At 48.3% G+C, this 19,453-nt stretch overlaps 1 protein-coding gene across 4 annotated transcripts in view; it reads left to right on the top strand.

The window, feature by feature from the left end:
- The window catches only part of LOC119846720 (opioid-binding protein/cell adhesion molecule homolog), a 703,383-nt gene that overhangs the window by 597,448 nt on the left and 86,482 nt on the right, over positions 1–19,453 (top strand). For all 4 annotated transcript variants that reach the window (XM_038380749.2, XM_043500833.1, XM_038380746.2 and 1 more), the window contains one exon: positions 11,640–11,765. In XM_038380749.2, coding sequence (XP_038236677.1) covers positions 11,640–11,765 — 126 coding nt within the window. The remainder of the gene's footprint in view (positions 1–11,639; positions 11,766–19,453) is intronic.

Here is a 19,453-nt window from a genome sequence, read left to right as displayed (position 1 = left end):
TTGTTCAGAGGAGATTTGCACCAAGAGGGAATATCACAATAATTAAAAAGAATAAACTCTATAAACAGAGCTAGATGGGTGTGGAGCAGCTGTTTGACTTGGAATGCTGGGAAAGGAAATTTGGTTAGCATTTGGCATTTGCGGGCCATTAATCTTTGGCTCTTCCCCGCCCCCCCCTCCCAGTTTTAAATCATAAATCACTTGCCTGGGTAAAGTCCTATTTGCTCAAACATCTGCAGCAGAGAGCACACTGGCAAATCCCTGCAGAGCAAAAGCTGTTAGATTGCTTTTCTATTGGGGTTGTTCCAGAGTAGTTTGTTCTTCTTAAAGAACTGGCAACATCGTAAAAAGTTTAATCAGAAGCCAAGTGAAAAAAAAACACAACAGGTTGGGTGGGAGGAGGTTTCTGTTATAGGCAAGTGCCCTATAGTCCCTTCCAAGGCCTTGCTAGCAATCCAAGCAAAAATGGAACTAGTCTGTTCCTTGCTTGCCACCAGGCTGAAGCCTGGCTGGAGCTGGGAAGAGGAGCAGAGGGAGATGCAAAGAGGGACCTGTTCTCTGCACAGCACACAGTCTGAGCAGCTGGGCTTGCACACTGGTGAAATCTGCAAGGAGAAGAGGATATAATCCTCTCCCACGGCAGAGCCAGCGGGTAGTGAAGACGTACCGTAAGGCTAAGATTTAGTCACAGCTATTTTTGATAAAAGTCACGGAGAGGTCACGGGCAATAAATGAAAATTCACTGCCCGTGACCTGTCTGTCCATGGCTTTTACCAAAAATACCCGTTACTAAATCTCTACTTCTGGGGCCCTGCTGCTCCGGGGGCCCTGCTCCAGGGCTGGGGGTTGACTGCCCCCCAGCCGCTGCTCCTGGGACCACTCTGTGGATGGCCTCTGGGCGCCCCTGGTGCCTCTGCTCTAGTCGCCACAGGACCGTTGCTGCTTGGGCGGTCCCCCAGGGCACCTCCAGGACCACTGCTTGGGCACTTCCCAGAGACAGGCACACAGGCTGCTGTTCTGGTACTCCCTGGAGCCAGCTGCCCGGGGTTGCCCAAGCAGCGGCTGGTGCAGCTGGCTCAGGGAAGCCTCTGAGACCGTTGCTCCGGCGCGCCCCCAGTTGCCCTGGGACCACCCCCAGGACCGCTGCGTGGGCGGTCCATGTGACCAGCCGCACCAGCTGCTGCTCGGGTGGTTCCCTGAAGTCAGCCATACCAGCTGTGATTTCTGACACCTCCCTGAAAGAATCGCAGCCTTACGTATGACCATACCACTACTGCCAAGGCCGCCCAGTGCTTGGGTGAGATCAGCTCCTGGATGAAGAACAGCTGGCTGGAGCCAAACCTGAGCAAGACCAAGGTAATGCTGGTGGGCAGAGGAAAGCATTCTCTAGTGATGGTGATTGCAGTGCAGTCTCCTTTGATTGAAAGTACACAGCCACCAGCAGTCAATTTGCTCCTTGGCTGAGAGCACTCCTAGATTTTTTTTGCTGATGCCAAGCTCTCATATTGCAGCATCCATGAGTGATGCTTTCTACCATCTAGTTGGCTAGGAGACACCATCCCATCCTGCTGGATGATGACCTGCCTCAGTTATGCGGGCCTTCCTCACTTCTCTGTGGCACTATGGCAATGCGATCTACCTGGGTATCAAGTCGTCAGCGCTTAGGAAATTCCAAAAGATACAGTACGCTGCAGCGCATTGCAAATCTCAGCCACCCAGTCTACTCCCAGCACTTCAGCCCTGCCCACCACTCCTTATACTGGCCTCCCGTAGAATATTGAATTAAGTACAAGGTCTCGATTGTTATCTGCATGGCACTCCATGGCTCGGGCCCCGGGTATCTAAAAGAGCCACTAAAGCTCAATGATGAAGATCGCAGTTGACCGCTTTGCTCCTCTGGCACAATGGAATTATCGGCAGTAAGGGTAAAGTTCGTCTGTACAGAAGGCAGCTTTCTCGGGGGCCAGCCCAAGCATGTGGATTGATCTCCCCCAAGCACTAAGGCCCATCACAAACCTCACCACCTTTTGCTCTACGTGCAAGACACGTTTTTTTTAATTTGGCTTTCTCCGACATAAACATGGAGCAATATGTGTGTGTGTGTGTGTGTATCATAAAAAAAAATCCACAACTAAACACTCCCCTTCACATACATCTCCCCCAGGATAAGGATGAGAGAACCAACACACGACAGATATAGTGCACTCCTGGGAGGACCTCAGGTACTATGATGATGAGGATGATATAAGAAGCTATAGAGACTAGACTAGAACCCAGCTTAGGATACTTCACCCTAATGGCTAGAGGAGCATCCCTGGTCCTGTCTCTGTGGGTTGGAGGGTTCACATCACAGCAGCTGCTGTTAAACTTTTCTGTGTGCATCCCTCTGCCTTAGGACATCCAGTTCCACCTTTGGGTCCTCAAACTACCCTAAGTACCTATTTGAGTCCAGAAATGTCTCCTTGATGACATGTTCAGTCCAAGGTCCTCTCCTCTACCCGTTCCAAAGACAAATGAATGGTACAGACTCGGGTTAGCCCTTTCCTTGCAAATTTCTGTGTTGCCCAACACTGTGGGCTGGGATGGCCATACAGGAATATCCCAGCATGAAGGAACCTTCAGTCTGGGCCAAAATCACCCATGGTGGGAGTGCCACCCCATTGACCTCAATGAAACACATGAAGGGGTTGACTTGGGTGGATCTATGCCTGCTTATGAGGAACTGGCCTGTCTGACAGTAAATATGACTGTTAAGGTAATTCACATAGGACAGCCAAAGGTAAATTCCAGGCTGAAGGAGACCTTCACTGTCTGACATTAACAATGGTTCCCATTACTCCTTTTTAAATCAGTAGCAGAAAACCAGGCCAGGCATTAGACTCAGGGTCTCGTGTAAGGCTTACTATCTCTAGATCTTAAAGGACGATAAGCGGATTTATCCCTGTTTTAGAGCTGGGGAAAAGGAGGCACCAAGAGGTGAAGCAACTTTGTCTAGGACACCCAGCAGTTCAGTGGCAGAGCTGGGACTAGACCCCACTTCCTCTAAATCTGCCACTCATAATCCTAGTCTCTCGACCAGTAGTGGGAAACCTGCGGCCCGCAGGCTTCATGCGGCCCATCAGAGTAATCTGACTGCAGGCCGCGAGATATTTTGCTGACGTTGACTGTCCACAGGCATGGCCCCCTGGCAGCTCCCAGTGGCCACGGTTTGCCATTCTCTGGACTTGCTGGTTCGCCGCAGGGATATGCTGGCCACTGCTTCCCGCAGCTCCCATTGGCCGGGAACGGAAAACCATGGCCACTGGGAGCTGCAGGGGGGCCATGTCTGCGGACGGTCAAGCTCAGCAAAATGTCAGCTGCAGGTTGCCCACCACTGCTCTAGATCAAAGCTCTTCTGGAAAAAACAGGAAGTGAACTTAGTTTTAAGGACAATGGCTCAGCTTCCCACCACTGAAATCGGTGGGAGTCAGGTGCCTACGTACCTTTGAGAATCTGGGCTAAAGATGTTTTGCTTAGGGTATGTCAAGCCCCCCCCCCGCCCTCCGAGGTTTCAGAGCCTGTGCAGCACCTTCAAAGCACTGTCCACACGGCTACCTTAGAGCACTCACGCAAGCAGAGTCTGTACCTGTAAGTGTATGTCTACACAGCAATAAAAAACCCATGGCAGTGAGACCCAGAGCCCGGATCAGCTGGGCTCAGGCTGCAGGGCTAAAACTAGAGTGTAGACCAGGGGTGGGCAAACGTTTTGGCCCGAGGGCCACACTGGGGTGCAAAACTGTATGGAGGGCCAGGTAGGGAAGGCTGTGCCTCCCCAAACAGCCTGGTCCCCGCCCCCTTTCTGACCCCTCCCACCTCACACCCCCTGACTGCCCCCCTCAGAATCCCTGACCAGTCCAACCCCCCCTGCTCCTTGTCCCCTGACCATCCCCTCCTGGGACCCCCCAACTCTAACCGCCCCCCTGGACCCCACCCCCTATCGCTTGTCCCCTGCCTCCCCCCAGAACCTCTGCCCTATCCAACCGCCCCCTGTTCCCCATCCCTTGACTGCCCCCCCCCCAAACCTCCGCCCTATCCAACTGCCTTCTGCTCCCTGTCCCCTGACTACCCCCTCAAACCCCCTGCCTCATATCCAACCCCCCGGCCCCCTTACCATGCCATTCAGAGCAGCATGTCTGGCAGCTGCGCCGCCCGGCCGGAGCCAGACATGCTGCCGTGCTGCCCTGCAGGAGCGTACAGCCCCACCACCCAGAGTGCTGCCCACACGGCGGCCTGGCTGTGGGGAGGGAGAATAGTGGGGGAGAGGCCAGGGGCTAGGCTCCCCGGCCGGCAGCTCAGGGGCCGGGCAGGACGGTCCCGCGGGCCGTAGTTTGCCTGCCTCTGGTGTAGATATTCAGGCTCGGGCTGGGTGTCAGAACCTGGGATCCAGTCAAGCCTGAATGTCCACACTTCTTTTTTTAGCCCTGCTGGCCCAAGTCGGCTGACACGGATTCAGGCATGGTGCTGCGTGTCTTTCATTGCTGTGTACATGTACCCTGTGTGTCTAATCAAGTTCCTTAATCAGGATTAGAAGAAAGCATGTCTTCCTGGGAGCCTTTACTATGGTCCTATGACAAATATCTAACACTTTGCACTGAGTTCCACAACAACTCGCCTGGACTAGATTCTTGGAATTCTATTAAGTTTTGCCGTGAAACTCTCCATGACCTACCGATGCATAACAGTGAACTTCTGTTTGAAAAAGCCATGGGATCTAGAGTATGCAAGAGGTTCCCATTCATCGTCCTGGTGAAAGCAGGGCAGAATCAGGGACTTTCCTAGAGGTAGTGCCACTAAAGCATATAACGCTGAACTCCAAGTTCCCCTCATAAATAAGGGTGACTTTTACCTGGCATACGCCTGAACTTTAATAACCTGAAATATATTCTGGGCTGGCAAGGCAGGAGCCTTTAATAACATTTTAGTCTGCTGTCTTGGTGCTTAATGCCATAGCATTTTAAGCATGTTTTTTGGCTCAACTGCTTCCCGAAGTGGTTTTTAACAATATTTTAAGCTGTCCCAGGCAGCTAAGAAACACTTGTTGCTGGAAATAATGTTTTCCTCGGTAACATCTCTACATCATTGTGACATGTTTAAACATTAAAAAATTGTTTTATATTTAGCTTGTTTTTTAAATTGGAGCAAAAGCATAAATTTTGGATGGGGGGAGCTTGGCAAGGGTGGGATTATGTGTGCATGTGTGGTTTGTTTTTCTTTTTTGCCCGAGTAAGTGGTGTGAAATATTCTAGGTGAAGCATCCAATGACATTGCAGCCTGGAGAGCTGGGAAGCAGCATTTTTTAACATGCTTTAATTGCTTTTTCCGGGGCCAGGGATATTTATGGGTTAGGAGATTGCCAAGTTATTTATTAGATGGAGTATCTGGGGATAGACTAATATAAATCACTTAGGCTGGTATTGAATATACCAGACACTCAAGTAATTTAAAAAGCTTTAATAAAAATGCTAAAATATGAGACTTGTCTTTAGCTGTAATGAGACTCAGTTATCATGTTTTTATCAGCGATTTTCAGCCTTGGGGTTTTTTTTTTTTTTTTTTTTTTTGCACAGAGCTGGAAAATGTGGACTTGACCCCTTCCCTGTATCTGGCATTTCACAGCATCTGGCCCCAGCCTTTGATCTTGCAGGCATAACTGGTAGCATGTAGCATCTTGGTTTATGGGTGAAAAATCAGAAGCTGTTCCTGAAAGTCACATGCACATAGGGAGCTCTTGGTCTGGCCATCAGGCCTCCAGGGCCAGTTGGGGGAGTCTAGCTCTGCAGGGAGCATCTCTACATAGCTGTAGTCTATGTCTGAAAGGCATTCTTTCTTTATGCATATCCTAAACTGGAAGGAAGTTTCACTACATGCCCATGTAGCCTGCGTTAGTCATGCGACATGAGGACAGGGCTTCTGCCTGTAACTAGAAAAGGAGTACTTGTGGCACCTTAGAGACTAACATTTATTTGAGCATAAGCTTTCGTGAGCTACAGCTCACTAGCTTATGCTCAAATAAATTTGTTAGTCTCTAAGGTGCCACAAGTACTCCTTTTCTTTTTGCGAATACCGACTAACACGGCTGCTACTCTGAAACCTGCCTGTAACTACTGTCTCAGCCTTTTTGTTTTTTGCTTCAGAGGTCTCCCTGTTATCACAGACCCAAACTATCCATTCTAGGGCAGATGTTGCCCTTTTACTACCCTCCCAAACTGTCTTCAGCCTCACACCCATGGGCATTTCCCTGCTTGATTAGGCTACCCCAGTGACTCATAGAATAAGCACACCTACTTTCTGCTCTGATTTCATCCCACATGGAGATTTGGGACCCCACACCTTTCTCATATAAATTAAAGACAAAAATAATTTCTACTTCTACTCTCCTTCCCCCTCCATTAGATCTTTCCCAACTGGTCCTGTGACCAACGCTGCTGGCCTTTGGCAACTAAGGAATGGCTCAATGCCTCTAGCCTTGATTGGGTTCTCACACCCCTGCTACGCCAGCTCTGCTCACACCTGTATGCTGTTGGCAAGAAATCACGATTCCAGCCTGCAGAATGGGAGTGGGTGGGATGGGGGATAAGAGGGATGGTGATGGGGTGAAGAGAAGGCAGAGGAGCAGGGAGGGTGCAGGACACACAAGCTGAAAGGAATCACAGAGGGATAATAGGGTAGGGGAAAGAGAGAGAAAGTAGCAGCAGCAGGAAAGAGAGGGTCAGGATTGAAGAAAGAGGAGGAGGAGCTGGTACTAAAGCAAAGGGGCAAGGGGGAGTTAGTGAGACAGTGGAACAAGCAGGTGCTAATAGAATTGGAGTGAGATGGTAGGGCCAGGCATTAGATGGTAACAGGTGCTTTCATCTCTAGGTCAGTGGTTCAGATCCAGCCCAGGTTAATGGCCAGAAATGCCTGCCCTGCGTGAAATTAATTTGCCATCCTCTGCCCATTTCTGAGTGTGCATGTCACAAAAGCACCACTGTGACAGGCACTGGCCAGCAGGCTCAGCAGAGGCTAAAAAGGGAGCAGACCAGAAAGACTCAAGTTAGGATGGGAGGATGTGGGGGGAGAGGATTTCCAGTCTCCGGAGCCATCGAGCCAGTACCATGCCCAACGGACACTGGAAAGAAAGCCAAGGGAGATGCCAGGGGAAGGATGGGCAAGAAGTAACCCCTTCTTCTTCAATGTGTAATAGACTCTATGCCTTGTGCACATTAAGATTAGGGAAACTGTGAATAAGGCTATAAATAAACATGCCAGGAGATGCTCTGGGAAACAATCATTATAAACCACCAGAGCAAAGCGCGAGTAGTTTGTGATGTCATCAGCATCATGGCATATATTTATATCCCTATAATTCATAATCATTTGTTCTCATTCCCTATCATCTCTCTCCACAAAATACAACACAGGGGTAAGACGCAATCATAAATATAACAGGATCTGAGCTGACGTGACATGATATAAAGCAGCAGGGTTCTGGGTGCTGCTGCCCAAGGGCGGAGATTTAGCTGTGCACTGCATAATGCAAACCTCTCGGCAGACTCACCACCTCAAAGGAGTCTGACTTTCCTAGGAGTTAGGTGTAACCAAGCTCAGGGCCCCACTGTGCTATGAGCAGTTCACATTCAAGAGACAGTCCCTGCCTGAAATAACATACCTTGCGAGGGCTAGATTGTGGAGCTTACACATCACCTCCTCCATGCAGGATGGATCACAGTTACCTGTTTTTAAATGGAAGTTTATGTTCCATGTAGGCCTGTGTAATCCTGGATAATCTTCTTCATTTAAATATAAACCACAAAACTATTCAGTTATGCTGCGCTCCTTATACAGTGCCTTTAATAGACTTCAGTACTGCCCTGGCAGAGACCATCCATCCTCTCCTTGAACTAGCTTCTTCCTCCCCTGCTTTATGGTGGGAGCAAAAGATACCAAGGACATAATCACTTCCATAGCAACCAGCTGTGAAGGCGCAAACAGGAGATTATGATTTCAGGTGGGAAATAAACAGCAGAGACACAGATGAATCCTTGAAGAACACGTTTTCACGCCAGTGTCCATTGTAATAAAGAGCCAGCGAAGAGAAATACAGAAAATTTAGGATGGAGTGGGCTGAATAATTTCCTCGTCGGATGTTTTTCAGCTTGCCATGAGATGTCAGCCATCCTTTAAATCTGCCAGGCTTTATATCGCCAACAGCAGAATGGGGATTGAAAACTAAAGATCTTTCCCCGAGCGAATTCAAGGCATCATGAACAGCTCTCTAATTCTTCCTGCTCCCAGCAGTTGAGAGGGGAGAGTCAGAATTCAACCTCTACATGGCGGGAGATCTTCCCTGCAACCACCTGCTGCTTTGCAGCATAACAGAATGAAGCTTTCTTAAATGAACATTTTGAATCACCTGCCTGGTTAGCTAGGTGCTTGCCTTCATTGCTGTAGTGTCTGAGGGGCCCACAAACTTTAAGGAAGTTATCCTCACCAACTCCCTGTGGGCAGAGCCATACGGGCATACTGAGGTCCAGAGAGAGAGCATTGCCACCCCTTGAAATATTACCATGAGTATTGACATATTTGGTGATTTACTTACAGCCCCAGCTCCTGGACCAAGGGATTATGGTGGGGACTCTCGAACAGAAAACCCAGTCCTCATGGTTGTGAAGAAAAGCTTGAAATGTGGGCACCAAAAAGACTCAGAAACCAAAGACACCCCCACACACAAGACACACTCACTCACTCACTCTCAAAATAATACTTCAGCTTCCTCCTCTGTACAACTCTTGCCTTTTTGAACATTTGGGATTCACAAAACAGGATTAAGACCCCAGTTTTCAAAAGTGGCCTTTAAGTCTGGGGGACCCCATCTTGGGCTGCCCAAGTTTAGGGCCTAATTTCACATGCAGTGGTTCTCAGCCAGGGGTATGCGTACCCCTGAGGGTAGGCAGAGGTCGTTCCAGCTCTCACAGGCTGGTCCTTGGAGCTGTGGGTTCTTAGCACCTTTGGGCGCTTCAGGGTTGGGCATAAAACATCAGGGGTCCCTTCTGAAAAATTTGGCCTGAGTCAGACAGGGCATCTGTGGCCGAGCTAGAAACTGAGGCCAGTGCCTCACTCCAGCTCCCTGGCTCCTTTTCTGGCCAATCTCTTGTTTGTTTATTTGGATTGCTACATAATTAATAACCTCTCCACAATGCCTAGGCACTCCTGACACCACATGTAGGTAGCAGCTTATCCCCTAGAATTAGCAGTGCAGAACTGAACCAGTTACTACCGTGAAGCCTTGTCTACTTCAGGACTTCCCTCTCATCTAGCCAGGGTCTAGCTGGGACCACCCCCTCCCCAGCAATATGGAAAGGGCAGGGTGGTTACAGCCCCTCTCTCAGCAGCCTCACCTGACCCCCAAATTGAGAAACTCTGCCCTACAAAATTCATTCTACACAGATCAAGCCCCATTTTCTTCAGCTACCTCTTTGATAACTGCCAGAGTGAGGATTGAACCCGGGACCTCCAAAGTTTAAAGCACGAGCTGCTACAGCTTGAGCTACAGAGGAAATGTTGAAAGACTTGGCAGCGCCCTCCCTTAAATCAAGAGGGCTCAGCCTTGGGTTTCTCTGGGATAATGTTTTGGACATTGTTTCTTTAAGAGGCATGGGAAACAGAAATTAGGCTTGCTGATGAGAGAAGCAGGTCTGGAAGCAGGCGAGCTTTGAAGTGTGTTGCCTAGTTGCTGTGTTTGCTGGATGAGACATGAGTTTGCCATTAGGTGCATAACTTCATTGCAAGCCTCTTAGAGAGCCAGGCAGCGATGAATAAATGAATGGCTTTGGTGTGCTCAGATCATGAAGGGATGGGGATAATCCCTGCATGACCTCAGGCCTAGGCTGTGGGAAGGGGTCTTCTGGGATAGTCTCCACAATCTTAGGACTTGTGTGGTGCTAGTAGCCCTGGACTCCCAGCCAGGAGCTTGGCTCTGACTCCAGGAGCAGGCAGGTTGCAAAGCAGACAGGGCCTGAATTCCCAGGGCAAGAAAGGAGTCACACAGCTGGTTTAGAGGTAACAGCTGAAAGGGATTTGAGTGCTTTTTCTCCGGGAGTAGCTGAGGGAGGTGGAAGAGGATGGGGGCTCTGGAAGGGGAGAGGGTCATCTGAAAAGACCACCTCAGGCTTTCCATTTTCAGGTGGGTAGGATGGGGAATTGTGCTACTCCCAAGCGCTCATTCTATGGCAGGGAGGATACCAGGTGTATGAGGTCCTGGGCTGTGTCCCATATCAAATCAGTAGTGTGTGGTTTGAAAAAAAAAACAACCAAACCCTTCCCACTCTCTGCATGGACAGAGCTGCTGTAGCTCATGAAAGCTTATGCTCAAATAAATTTGTTAGTCTCTAAGGTGCCACAAGTACTCCTTTTCTTTTTGCGAATACAGACTAACACGGCTGCTACTCTGAGAGCTACGTCAGTAACTGCCTAGACATGGACAAGGATTTAAAAAGCAAGTTAGGAAATTTAAAAAGCCTACAGACCAGGGTTACAAACCCAACAGCAAACAGATAAGGCTCATAAGCAGCAAGAACAGCATCTTAGAGCAAGTGGGCTAAGCATTTAAAAAAAAAAAAAGACCCAAATCATAATTAAGAAAAGGGTGGGAGGGGCAGAGAAAATCTTGTCTTCCATTCCATCTCTTTCCCCTTTCTTAAAACACCATCTGCAGACTGTAAACTGTGCAGGGCACAAGCCTGTCTTCCCACCTGTCTGCAAAGCACCCAGAGCGCTTGTGGGTCCCATGTACCACCCAAAGGCAGTAACTGTGGCTAGCACTGTAAGGGCTTGATCCACAGTGAATAGAAATTCCACTGACTTCAGTGGGCTTTAGATCAGGCCCTAAAAGCATCCCAAGGAGTTATATTCTGCCAGGAAGAGATCCCTGGGCCAAGTTGTGAAATCTCGTTCTATGGTGATGAGATCAGGAGGTTTGTTTTGAGTTCTTCTCTGATCACTACAAAATGTGCTTTATGTGATGAGCCCAGACAGGTTTCAGTTGTTTAAGCTAATCCTTCGATGCTCTACTGCGGAATGTTTGGTAGCAGTGGCATGTTTTTGTTGTAGTAAGTTGACTGCTCTATGCTATTAAAACTTTGCAAAAAAGAGAGGACATTTCAAACTCTGGGATGTGCAAACAGGCTGGATGCAAATAGCCAAGTTTGTCCAGTGTCCAGCATGTCTTTTTTAGAAACAAGGGGTACTTGGAAAGTAGGAGGATTCTCTTCTGGGGTGGTGGAATATGTCAGTGCTTTGGACTGTGGAATGAGGCTGTAGCTCCTAAGTAGGGGCAGCATTCATGAGGAGGGCCTTTGAACAGCTGGCATTGCATTGACACTTCAGTAGAGACTTTCCAAGCATAGTAGAGGAAGCACTAGGAATGTGGTTTGCTCCAATCTCTTTGAACCTGCATAATTCAGCCCTGAGCCACTTCAGACATGCTGTACCAGAGTGGAAGGCTTGAGATTGCCAAGCATTAAGTATCCCGCCATGTGTATGTGCATGGCAGAGCGTTGGATGAAACACAGTTCTCGTGAATTTCTCCTCACTCTCTCTCTCTCTCTCTCTCTCTCATCTAGTTCCTCCCCAGATTATAAACATCTCATCAGACATCACAGTGAACGAAGGTAGCAGCGTAACTCTCATGTGCCTGGCCTTTGGGAGACCAGAGCCTACGGTGACATGGAGGCACCTGTCTGGAAAAGGTAAGAGGATGCCTTGAGATGGACAGTGGGACTTCGGGCGTCTGCGATGGTTCTGAACAGATACACTCAGATGCAGTAGGGGACTAGCCACAGGAGGGATTGCTCAGTTTCTCTTCCGTGTATTTCTCTCTCTATGCGCTTTTGCCCTTAGTCCTTGGTTCCTGACAGTGTTCCTGGAATTGTAGTGAAGGAATGGCACCAGGAGTCAGGACTCATAAGATCCATGTAGGGCTCTGCCTGATTTGCTGCGTGGCCTTGGGCAAGTTACTTAACTCCTCTGTGCCTCAATTTCCCCATGTGTAAAATGGCCATCATGGAACTTGTATGGGGCCAGTTACTTAACCTTGCTGTGCCTCAGTTTCCTCGACTGTACAATGGAGATCCTGGCACTTGCCTACTTTTGAGGGACGGCGTAAGCGATTAATGATTGTAAAAATCTTTCAGGTCTGTGGGTGAAAGAGGCTAAATAAACACAAAGTCATAAATATTTAGATGTTTGTTTCCTGGGTGAAGCTTTTAAGCTTCTGCTTAGCAAGGGGGAGGGATTCGCTCCCATAATGGGCTGAGGGACGAGGAGTTTTTATTCATAACAATAATACTCTGCATGTTGCTAGCCCCTTCTGTCCCAGCATACCGAAGCATTTTACAGACACTAACGAATGAAGCTCCTCTATTCCCCGGAGACACAGTGTCAGTGCCATGACCTTCGTTGTACAAAGGGAGAAATTGAGGCATGGAACGGTGAATTGACTTGCCCAAGGATACACACAAAGTCAGTGCTGGGGATGAAACCCTGGAATCCCAATTCCCAGTCTTCTGCTTTAACCACTAGACCTCGCTCTTTGCTTAGCACTCTGACTGTCGGGTTGTTTTATAGGTTGTTTTTCTCTGTGTATTCATAAACCTACTGAAGATTGTACTTCTGTGATGCTTCCCGGGGATACCCAGGGCTGGGTGGCATCTTGCTACCACCTGCCCTGCGTGTTTGTGTGCCTGTTGTGGGTGTGCTCCCCAACAGCACCGGTCATGGCAAACACAAGCCTCCCCTCTTGGCCTTGCAGGCCCTGTTGTCACAGTCCGACCCCTGAGGCCTCCGACCATCTCCCTGGACTGTCCAGCCCCTGGTCCGCTGTACACTTGCAGTATTCATTGATCCGCTGCTTCCAAAGAAAGAGGACAACCCAGCTTACCAGTTCCACATTAGATCACTGCTCTGCTTAAATCACAGCACTTAGATTAGCTTATAGTGACATCAGGTATAACATTATTTAACAAAGCACGGAGATTCAAACTGTAGCAAGTAGAAGTCTTGGAAACAAATGATTACAAATCAAATCATAACACGCACTCTAGAGCCTAGATTTAATTAACCAGATACTCTCCTTGCTAGTAGAGAATTGCTCGCCCAAAGTCCCTGCAGTGCTTTACAGCTGGGCTGGCTGCGAGCCTTCTTTCATGAGACATGAATATGGTCAGTTTGCCTCCTAGGTCAGGGGTCGGCAAACTACGGCCCGCGGGCCACATCCGGCCCGGCCCCTGAGCTCCTGGCCGGGGAGACTTGCCCCCAGCCCCTCCCTCACTGTTCCCCCTCCCCCGCAATTATGCCGCTTGTTTCCAATCAGCCTGCCCTGCCGCTCAAAGTGGCCGCGTAAGGGGACAGGGGGAGGGCAGGAGGTCCCGGGGGCAGTCAGGGCACAGGGGGTGGTTGGATGGGGCAGAGGTTTGGGGGGGGCGGTCAGGAGACAGGAAGCGGGGGGGTAGATGGGAGGGGGAATCCCAGGGTTTGGGGGGGACAGGGAGCGGGGGGGTTGGATGGGGTGGGGACCTGGGGGGGGCAGTTAGGGACGGGGGTCCTAGAAGGGGGCGGTCAGGGGACAAGGAGTGGGGGAGGGATGGATAGGTCGGGGGTCCCAGGGGGCCTGTCAGGGGGCGGGGTGTGTGGATGGGGGTCGGGGCAGGTAGGGGACAGGGAGCCGCTGTTTGGTCCAGGGGGGGCAATTAGGGGTGGGGGGTCCCGGGAGGGGGCAGTCAGGGGACAAGGGGGGGATTGTTCTGAGGGGGGCAGTCGGGGCAGGGGCCAGGCTGTTTGGGGAGGAACAGCCTTCCCTACCCAGCCCTCCATACCATTTCGCCACCCCGATGTTGCCCTCGGGCCAAAAATTTGCCCACCCCTGTCCTAGGTGAAGGATTCCGTATGTCACTTTGCACTCCAAAATATACCAGACCTATCCTTTGTGTTTTTCAAAAAACAGGTAACCCCTCTCCTCGCCGCTATTTGTTTCTTCCACTAGAATTCCTTTCTTGTAGATTTTACTCTCTCAATTTGCACCTGGCTCAATATGCAAATAGGCGTACGATACACAAGTGGCCAGACAGGGAGATTGGTGTCAGTTACTTCCTGCCTGGTAGGAACATCTCCAAGGTACGTCACCTCCTAGTGATCTGCCGTAACCCCAAGACCCGAAGAACATCATTTTCAGTATAGGTTCATAACTTCTTAAACATTATCCACACATACATTTTGCAGTGATTATGACAAGTGGGAAACTTACCCTCAGCAGAGACCTCACATGCCATCCTTCAGTGGACTGTTATGCCAATATCTGACCCAGGGATCCTTGTACAACCTTATGCACCCTGTTTCCTCTGTGGCACCAAGGGTCACAACCACCAATGTGAACATTGAGAATGTATGTGCACATGTGTATATGTGTAAGTTGACATCCACACACACACACACGCACGCATGTTCTCCAATTACTCCTTCTGATGCATTGGGTAGTTAAAAATACAAGCCGTCATGTAGCTTTTATACCTTTGACATGGCCTGGTAGCTGCATTCACTTTACTATGAATCGTGAAGTATATTTTTTTAACTGCAGTTCACACCAGTTCACACTGTGTCTAAGTAAAAGGACATTGCCACTTCAGAACTCATGTAAGTAAAGGGCTAATAGCGCTGACTGGAGGTGATGTATAGAGTGAATAGAAAAGGAGTACTCGTGGCACCTTAGAGACTAACAAATTTATTTGAGCATAAGTTTTCGTGAGCTACAGCTCACTTCATCAGATACATTCCATGAGGAATGCATCCGATGAAGTGAGCTGTAGCTCATGAAAGCTTATGCTTAAATAAATTTGTTAGTCTCTAAAGTGCCACGAGTACTCCTTTTTTTTTTTTTTTTTTTTTTGCGAATACAGACTAACACGGCTGCTACTCTGATGGAGTGAATAGGAACTGTACAACCTGCATCCGCCCAGCTCGGCTGAAGTATCTAAAACAATCCTGACCTGCAATTCAAACCTTGCTACCCTGGCCCTGTGGCCCATCCACCTCTGCAGCTGCATCTCATCTCTTAACCTGGAGCATAATTCTAATTTCTCCCCCAAGTCCTGAAATGGAAGCTGTCCAGCAGTGACCAATGTGGTGTCTTTGTGTCATGTGTTTGACTGCAGTATTTGACTGCAGCACACTAATGTTGGCTATATCTACGTTGGCAATTGAATGACAAAACGTTTGTCCTTCAGCGGTGTTAAAACCCCCCCACTCCCCCCAAAAGACAAAAGTTTTGCCATGACAGTGTGGCTGCCGACAACGCAAATGCCGCTCGTTGGAGGTAGATGTTTTTTGTCGGCAGGAGAGCCTATAAACAGCTGCTATACTGCACGACTTTTAGCAGTACGGTTGTGGAGACACAGCCCTGTCACTAAAAGCTGTGTAGTGTAGACATAGCCTTTCACTCATAACTAAGCTTAGGTCCCAGATCTCTCCAGGCAGGGTACAAATGGCTCTTGTGCTGAGACTCAGAAGATCTGGGTTCAAGTACCTCCTCTTCTCCCTGGGTGATTCATGTCACTGCTCTCTGCCTCAGTTTCCCCATTTGTAAAATAGGAATTCTAATATTTCCATTCTTCTAACCTTTGTCTTCTCTATTTAGACTGTAGAGTCTTCAGTGAAGGGGTGATCTTTTACAATGTCTCTGTACAGCGTCTAGCACAGCGAAACCCTGGTCTCGGTTGGAAGCTCTAGGTGTTATTGTAATACAAATCATCATCATCATCATCATTGCAGTCAGTGGTATTTGCTCGGATCCTGCAGCAGGAGAATAGGACCCCTGCTTGTCAATCCCCATCTCCAGAGAGGAAAGGGAACATTAGTTCATGGGTTAATTGAGCTGTTCTGCTCTTCCTCCTCATGTTACTGTGTTTTTCAGGCCAGAATGCAGGCAGATGGATCTGAAGCTTTTGGAGTTAGGAATGCATTTGATATTGATGCCTGGCTTTGGGTATCCAGTAGGCATTAAGAGGCAGGTACGCAGGGGCAGGGGAATGCCTCCTCTCCAAGTGAATGCTGCTAATGGCAACATTGTCTCACTTTCAAACAAAGGCCATGTCCCAAGGTCAGGAAGCCCAAAGAACCTGATTCTGATCCCACTCACGCTGGTGTAAATCTGGAGTAACTCCATTGACCTCAATGGAATGATGCCAGGGTGACACTGATGTAAGAGGAGAATCAAGCCTGGTTCTGTCTTCAGCGGTTCTTACTGATCGTGACCGAGGCTACATCAGCCAGTGATGCCCAGATGATGTCTCCTCGACAGCTTTAGCAGCCTCATTGGGGTAGTGTGGGTGGATTTTAAAAAGGGCTGAATCAGGCTTAGTATTGCACTTACATAAGCTAGTCAGTTATATCAGCTAGTCAGATCTCATGCTTCTGGATTAAGCTGATCGCTTCAGGAGTAAGGAAAAGATTTCCTCTTCTTTATCCCCAGCATTGCGTAATTGGCCAGGTATCTATATAGTGGGGTGGAGCAGCAACCTTGTTTTAAAACACTGGGTCCTGACCACTGCCAGAGCCTTGGTATTGAGCTAGTTGGACCAGTGATGCACTGACTCCTGAGTTCACATTATCTACTTTATTTGTACTCACAGATGTGTCACAGTTGTAACAAAGTGCTTTCTGTATAGCTAAGCGTGAAGGAGGGAGACATACATTAACAAGGTGTGTGGAGGCTCAGCCGCGTGCATGAATCTACATGGCTAAATCCATCCCTTTCCAGTGCTCTGAAAACTCGTCAGTAGTAATACGACTGATACAGTTCTTAGATATGCTATGTCTATAAAGCCAAATTCTGGCCTTGGTTGTACACCCCAATGGCTTCCTTAGGGATGTACTGGAGGGGATTTTGGCCCAATATCTGTTGAGTTGTTTTAGCTGTTTAAATAGATTTAGTTCTCATAAAAGATGCTATAGTGACAAAAGTTCCCTGTTTATCTAAAGAGCATCAGCCGTGTGATATGGTGTTCCCCATGACATCCTACGAATATGTCTCAGCCCTTCCCGGGCAGAACTCCCCTATGGGTGAGAGAGGAATACAGCCTTCATGTCCCATTCAGGGCTGGTCACACTGCCGTGACTGTCAACAAGGGGCTGTAAGTGCCAGTGTTTTTTCTGCTCTAGACCAAGAACTGGACTGATTCCCTCAGACCCCCAAATGTTCATCTGGGGACAGCTACAAGAACCAGCCAGTCTCTTAGAGGTGAAAGCCTCTGTCTCCTATTACCGGTAGCGCAAGCAGAATTAATTTCTTACCAGTATGCTGCACCAGCTAAAGTGGGGAGTTAGAGCCCTGTCCTGCAGCGGGGCTACTGTACAGACCCCAGATAGGAGATGCTAGATGCAGCTGTGTGGAAGGGCTGGGGGCAGGGCTAGGGGCAGTACAGCCATACAGGAGGAGCTGCCAGCATGGGGCCGCCTGACGGCCCCACAGTCTGCTCCTCCTGTGTCTTTCCAGTATGGTGTACCGGCTATAAATATCTTACTGGGTCGGCGTACCGGACCGCACCACCATACTTCCCCACTGCATCTTACTGAACCATGGAACTGGCATAATTCTTGCCATCCTTGTTGAGAACAGAGCAGGTGAAAACATTTACAGCTAAGACACCTGATTTACTGTGCACTGCAGACAAAGTGCAGTGCCACTGCCACTGACGGGAGCTGCCAAAGCCATACGTCCATCTGCTGCTGCTCCTGACCAGCGGCCCAGTCAGTTTGTGCTGGCGGTAATACCCGCTTTTGCTCACTCCTGGCTCTCCTGCAATGCTGCTCTAAATCTCCTAGCTCTATTCAGTCATCTCTGCTGTGCCTCACGGCAGCCGTGCACCTGCTCCCCAGCTTGCTTTGCATCGAGACCAACCTCCTTTTAGCTCTTCCCTCCTAAAATGTCAGGCCGGATCTTACAGACATGTGCCTTAAGCGCATGGCCATGCAGTATCTATTCCAAGCACCAGCAGGATCCTCTTTCTTTTGGCTCTACTTTATTCCAGTATTCAGGGCTCCTGCTTAGCGTAATAGATTTGTTCTTTCATCTCGTCACTCTGTGACTGATCATCGTAAATCACCTGCCTCTCCTCAGAGACAGTATCCTACCAGACCCTACTTTGGCATGTCTGACCTGTATGTATCCCCCCAATCGCCCATGGAGAATATACTGCCAAAGATCAGGTACTTATTATTTAAACTGCCAGGCAGATCTGGAAGTTTTGGGGCCAATGGGATTGAATAAGGAGTGAGAGTCAACGCAAAATTAGCCCATCCAGCCACGGTACGTATGTGCATAGCATAGGTGGAATTATGGGAATAATGCTTGCCACGTAAATTAATCAAGTACCAGAGCATGTATGATGAACATATCAGAAACACACATAGTACATATACCATAAGTGTCAGGACTACATTTTTACAGTATGTGTATTGGTAGATATGTTACGTGCTTTTGGCATGAATTGTATACATGTGTTGGCATGCTTACTTTATGTAATTTGGAACATTTGTTACATGCATTTTGGTATGCATGTCGTACAGTAAATTCCTCTCTCAAGTTACACCAGTGTAAATCTAAAGTAACTAATAGTGTTATTTACCAGATATATACTAGAGGTAAACTGGTGTTACTTGAGAGAAGAATTTAATGTATGACATACATGCCAACACGCAAAGCATGTGTAAGACGTATTCCAAATTACACAAAGCATCTGATTCATGCCAAAGGCATGTAACATATCTACTGACATATGTACAGCATAAACACACAACAAAACATTGATAATGTGTAGCAAAACGTGTATTATATATGTACAGAACCATTACTATCTGCACTAAAGCATAATCAGTGCAAAACACAATACATGTAACAAGTGCGGCTGTATAACACACAAACCAATTTCTCTCTGCAACCAGTGAAGAAAGACATCTTTACAAATGCTTGAAATCCCCAGTATGTATTTAGTTGATCCTAAATACATATTTATATAAGCCTGAAGATCTTTTTGAAGGCATCTTGGCTTCTGGTAAATGCTTCAACTTACTTTTTATAGACCAGGAGTACTTGTGGCACCTTAGAGACTAACAAATTTATTTGAGCATAAGCTTTTGTGAGCTACAGCTCACTTCATCGGATGCATTCAGTGGAAAATACAGTGGGGAGATTTATATACACAGAGAACATGAAACAATGGGTGTTAACCATACACACTGTAAAGAGAGTGATCACTTAAGGTGAGCTATTACCAGCAGGAGAGCGGGGGAGGGGAGGGGGGGACCTTTTGTAGTGATAATCAAGGTGGGCCATTTCCAGCACATGGAAAGATTTAAAAAAACAAAGTAATAAAAACCCCAGGAACTG

This window comes from Dermochelys coriacea, chromosome 22 (genome assembly GCF_009764565.3).
Source record: "Dermochelys coriacea isolate rDerCor1 chromosome 22, rDerCor1.pri.v4, whole genome shotgun sequence".
Classification (NCBI taxonomy): Eukaryota; Metazoa; Chordata; order Testudines; family Dermochelyidae; genus Dermochelys; species Dermochelys coriacea.
This window is presented reverse-complemented; position numbering and strand designations above follow the sequence as displayed.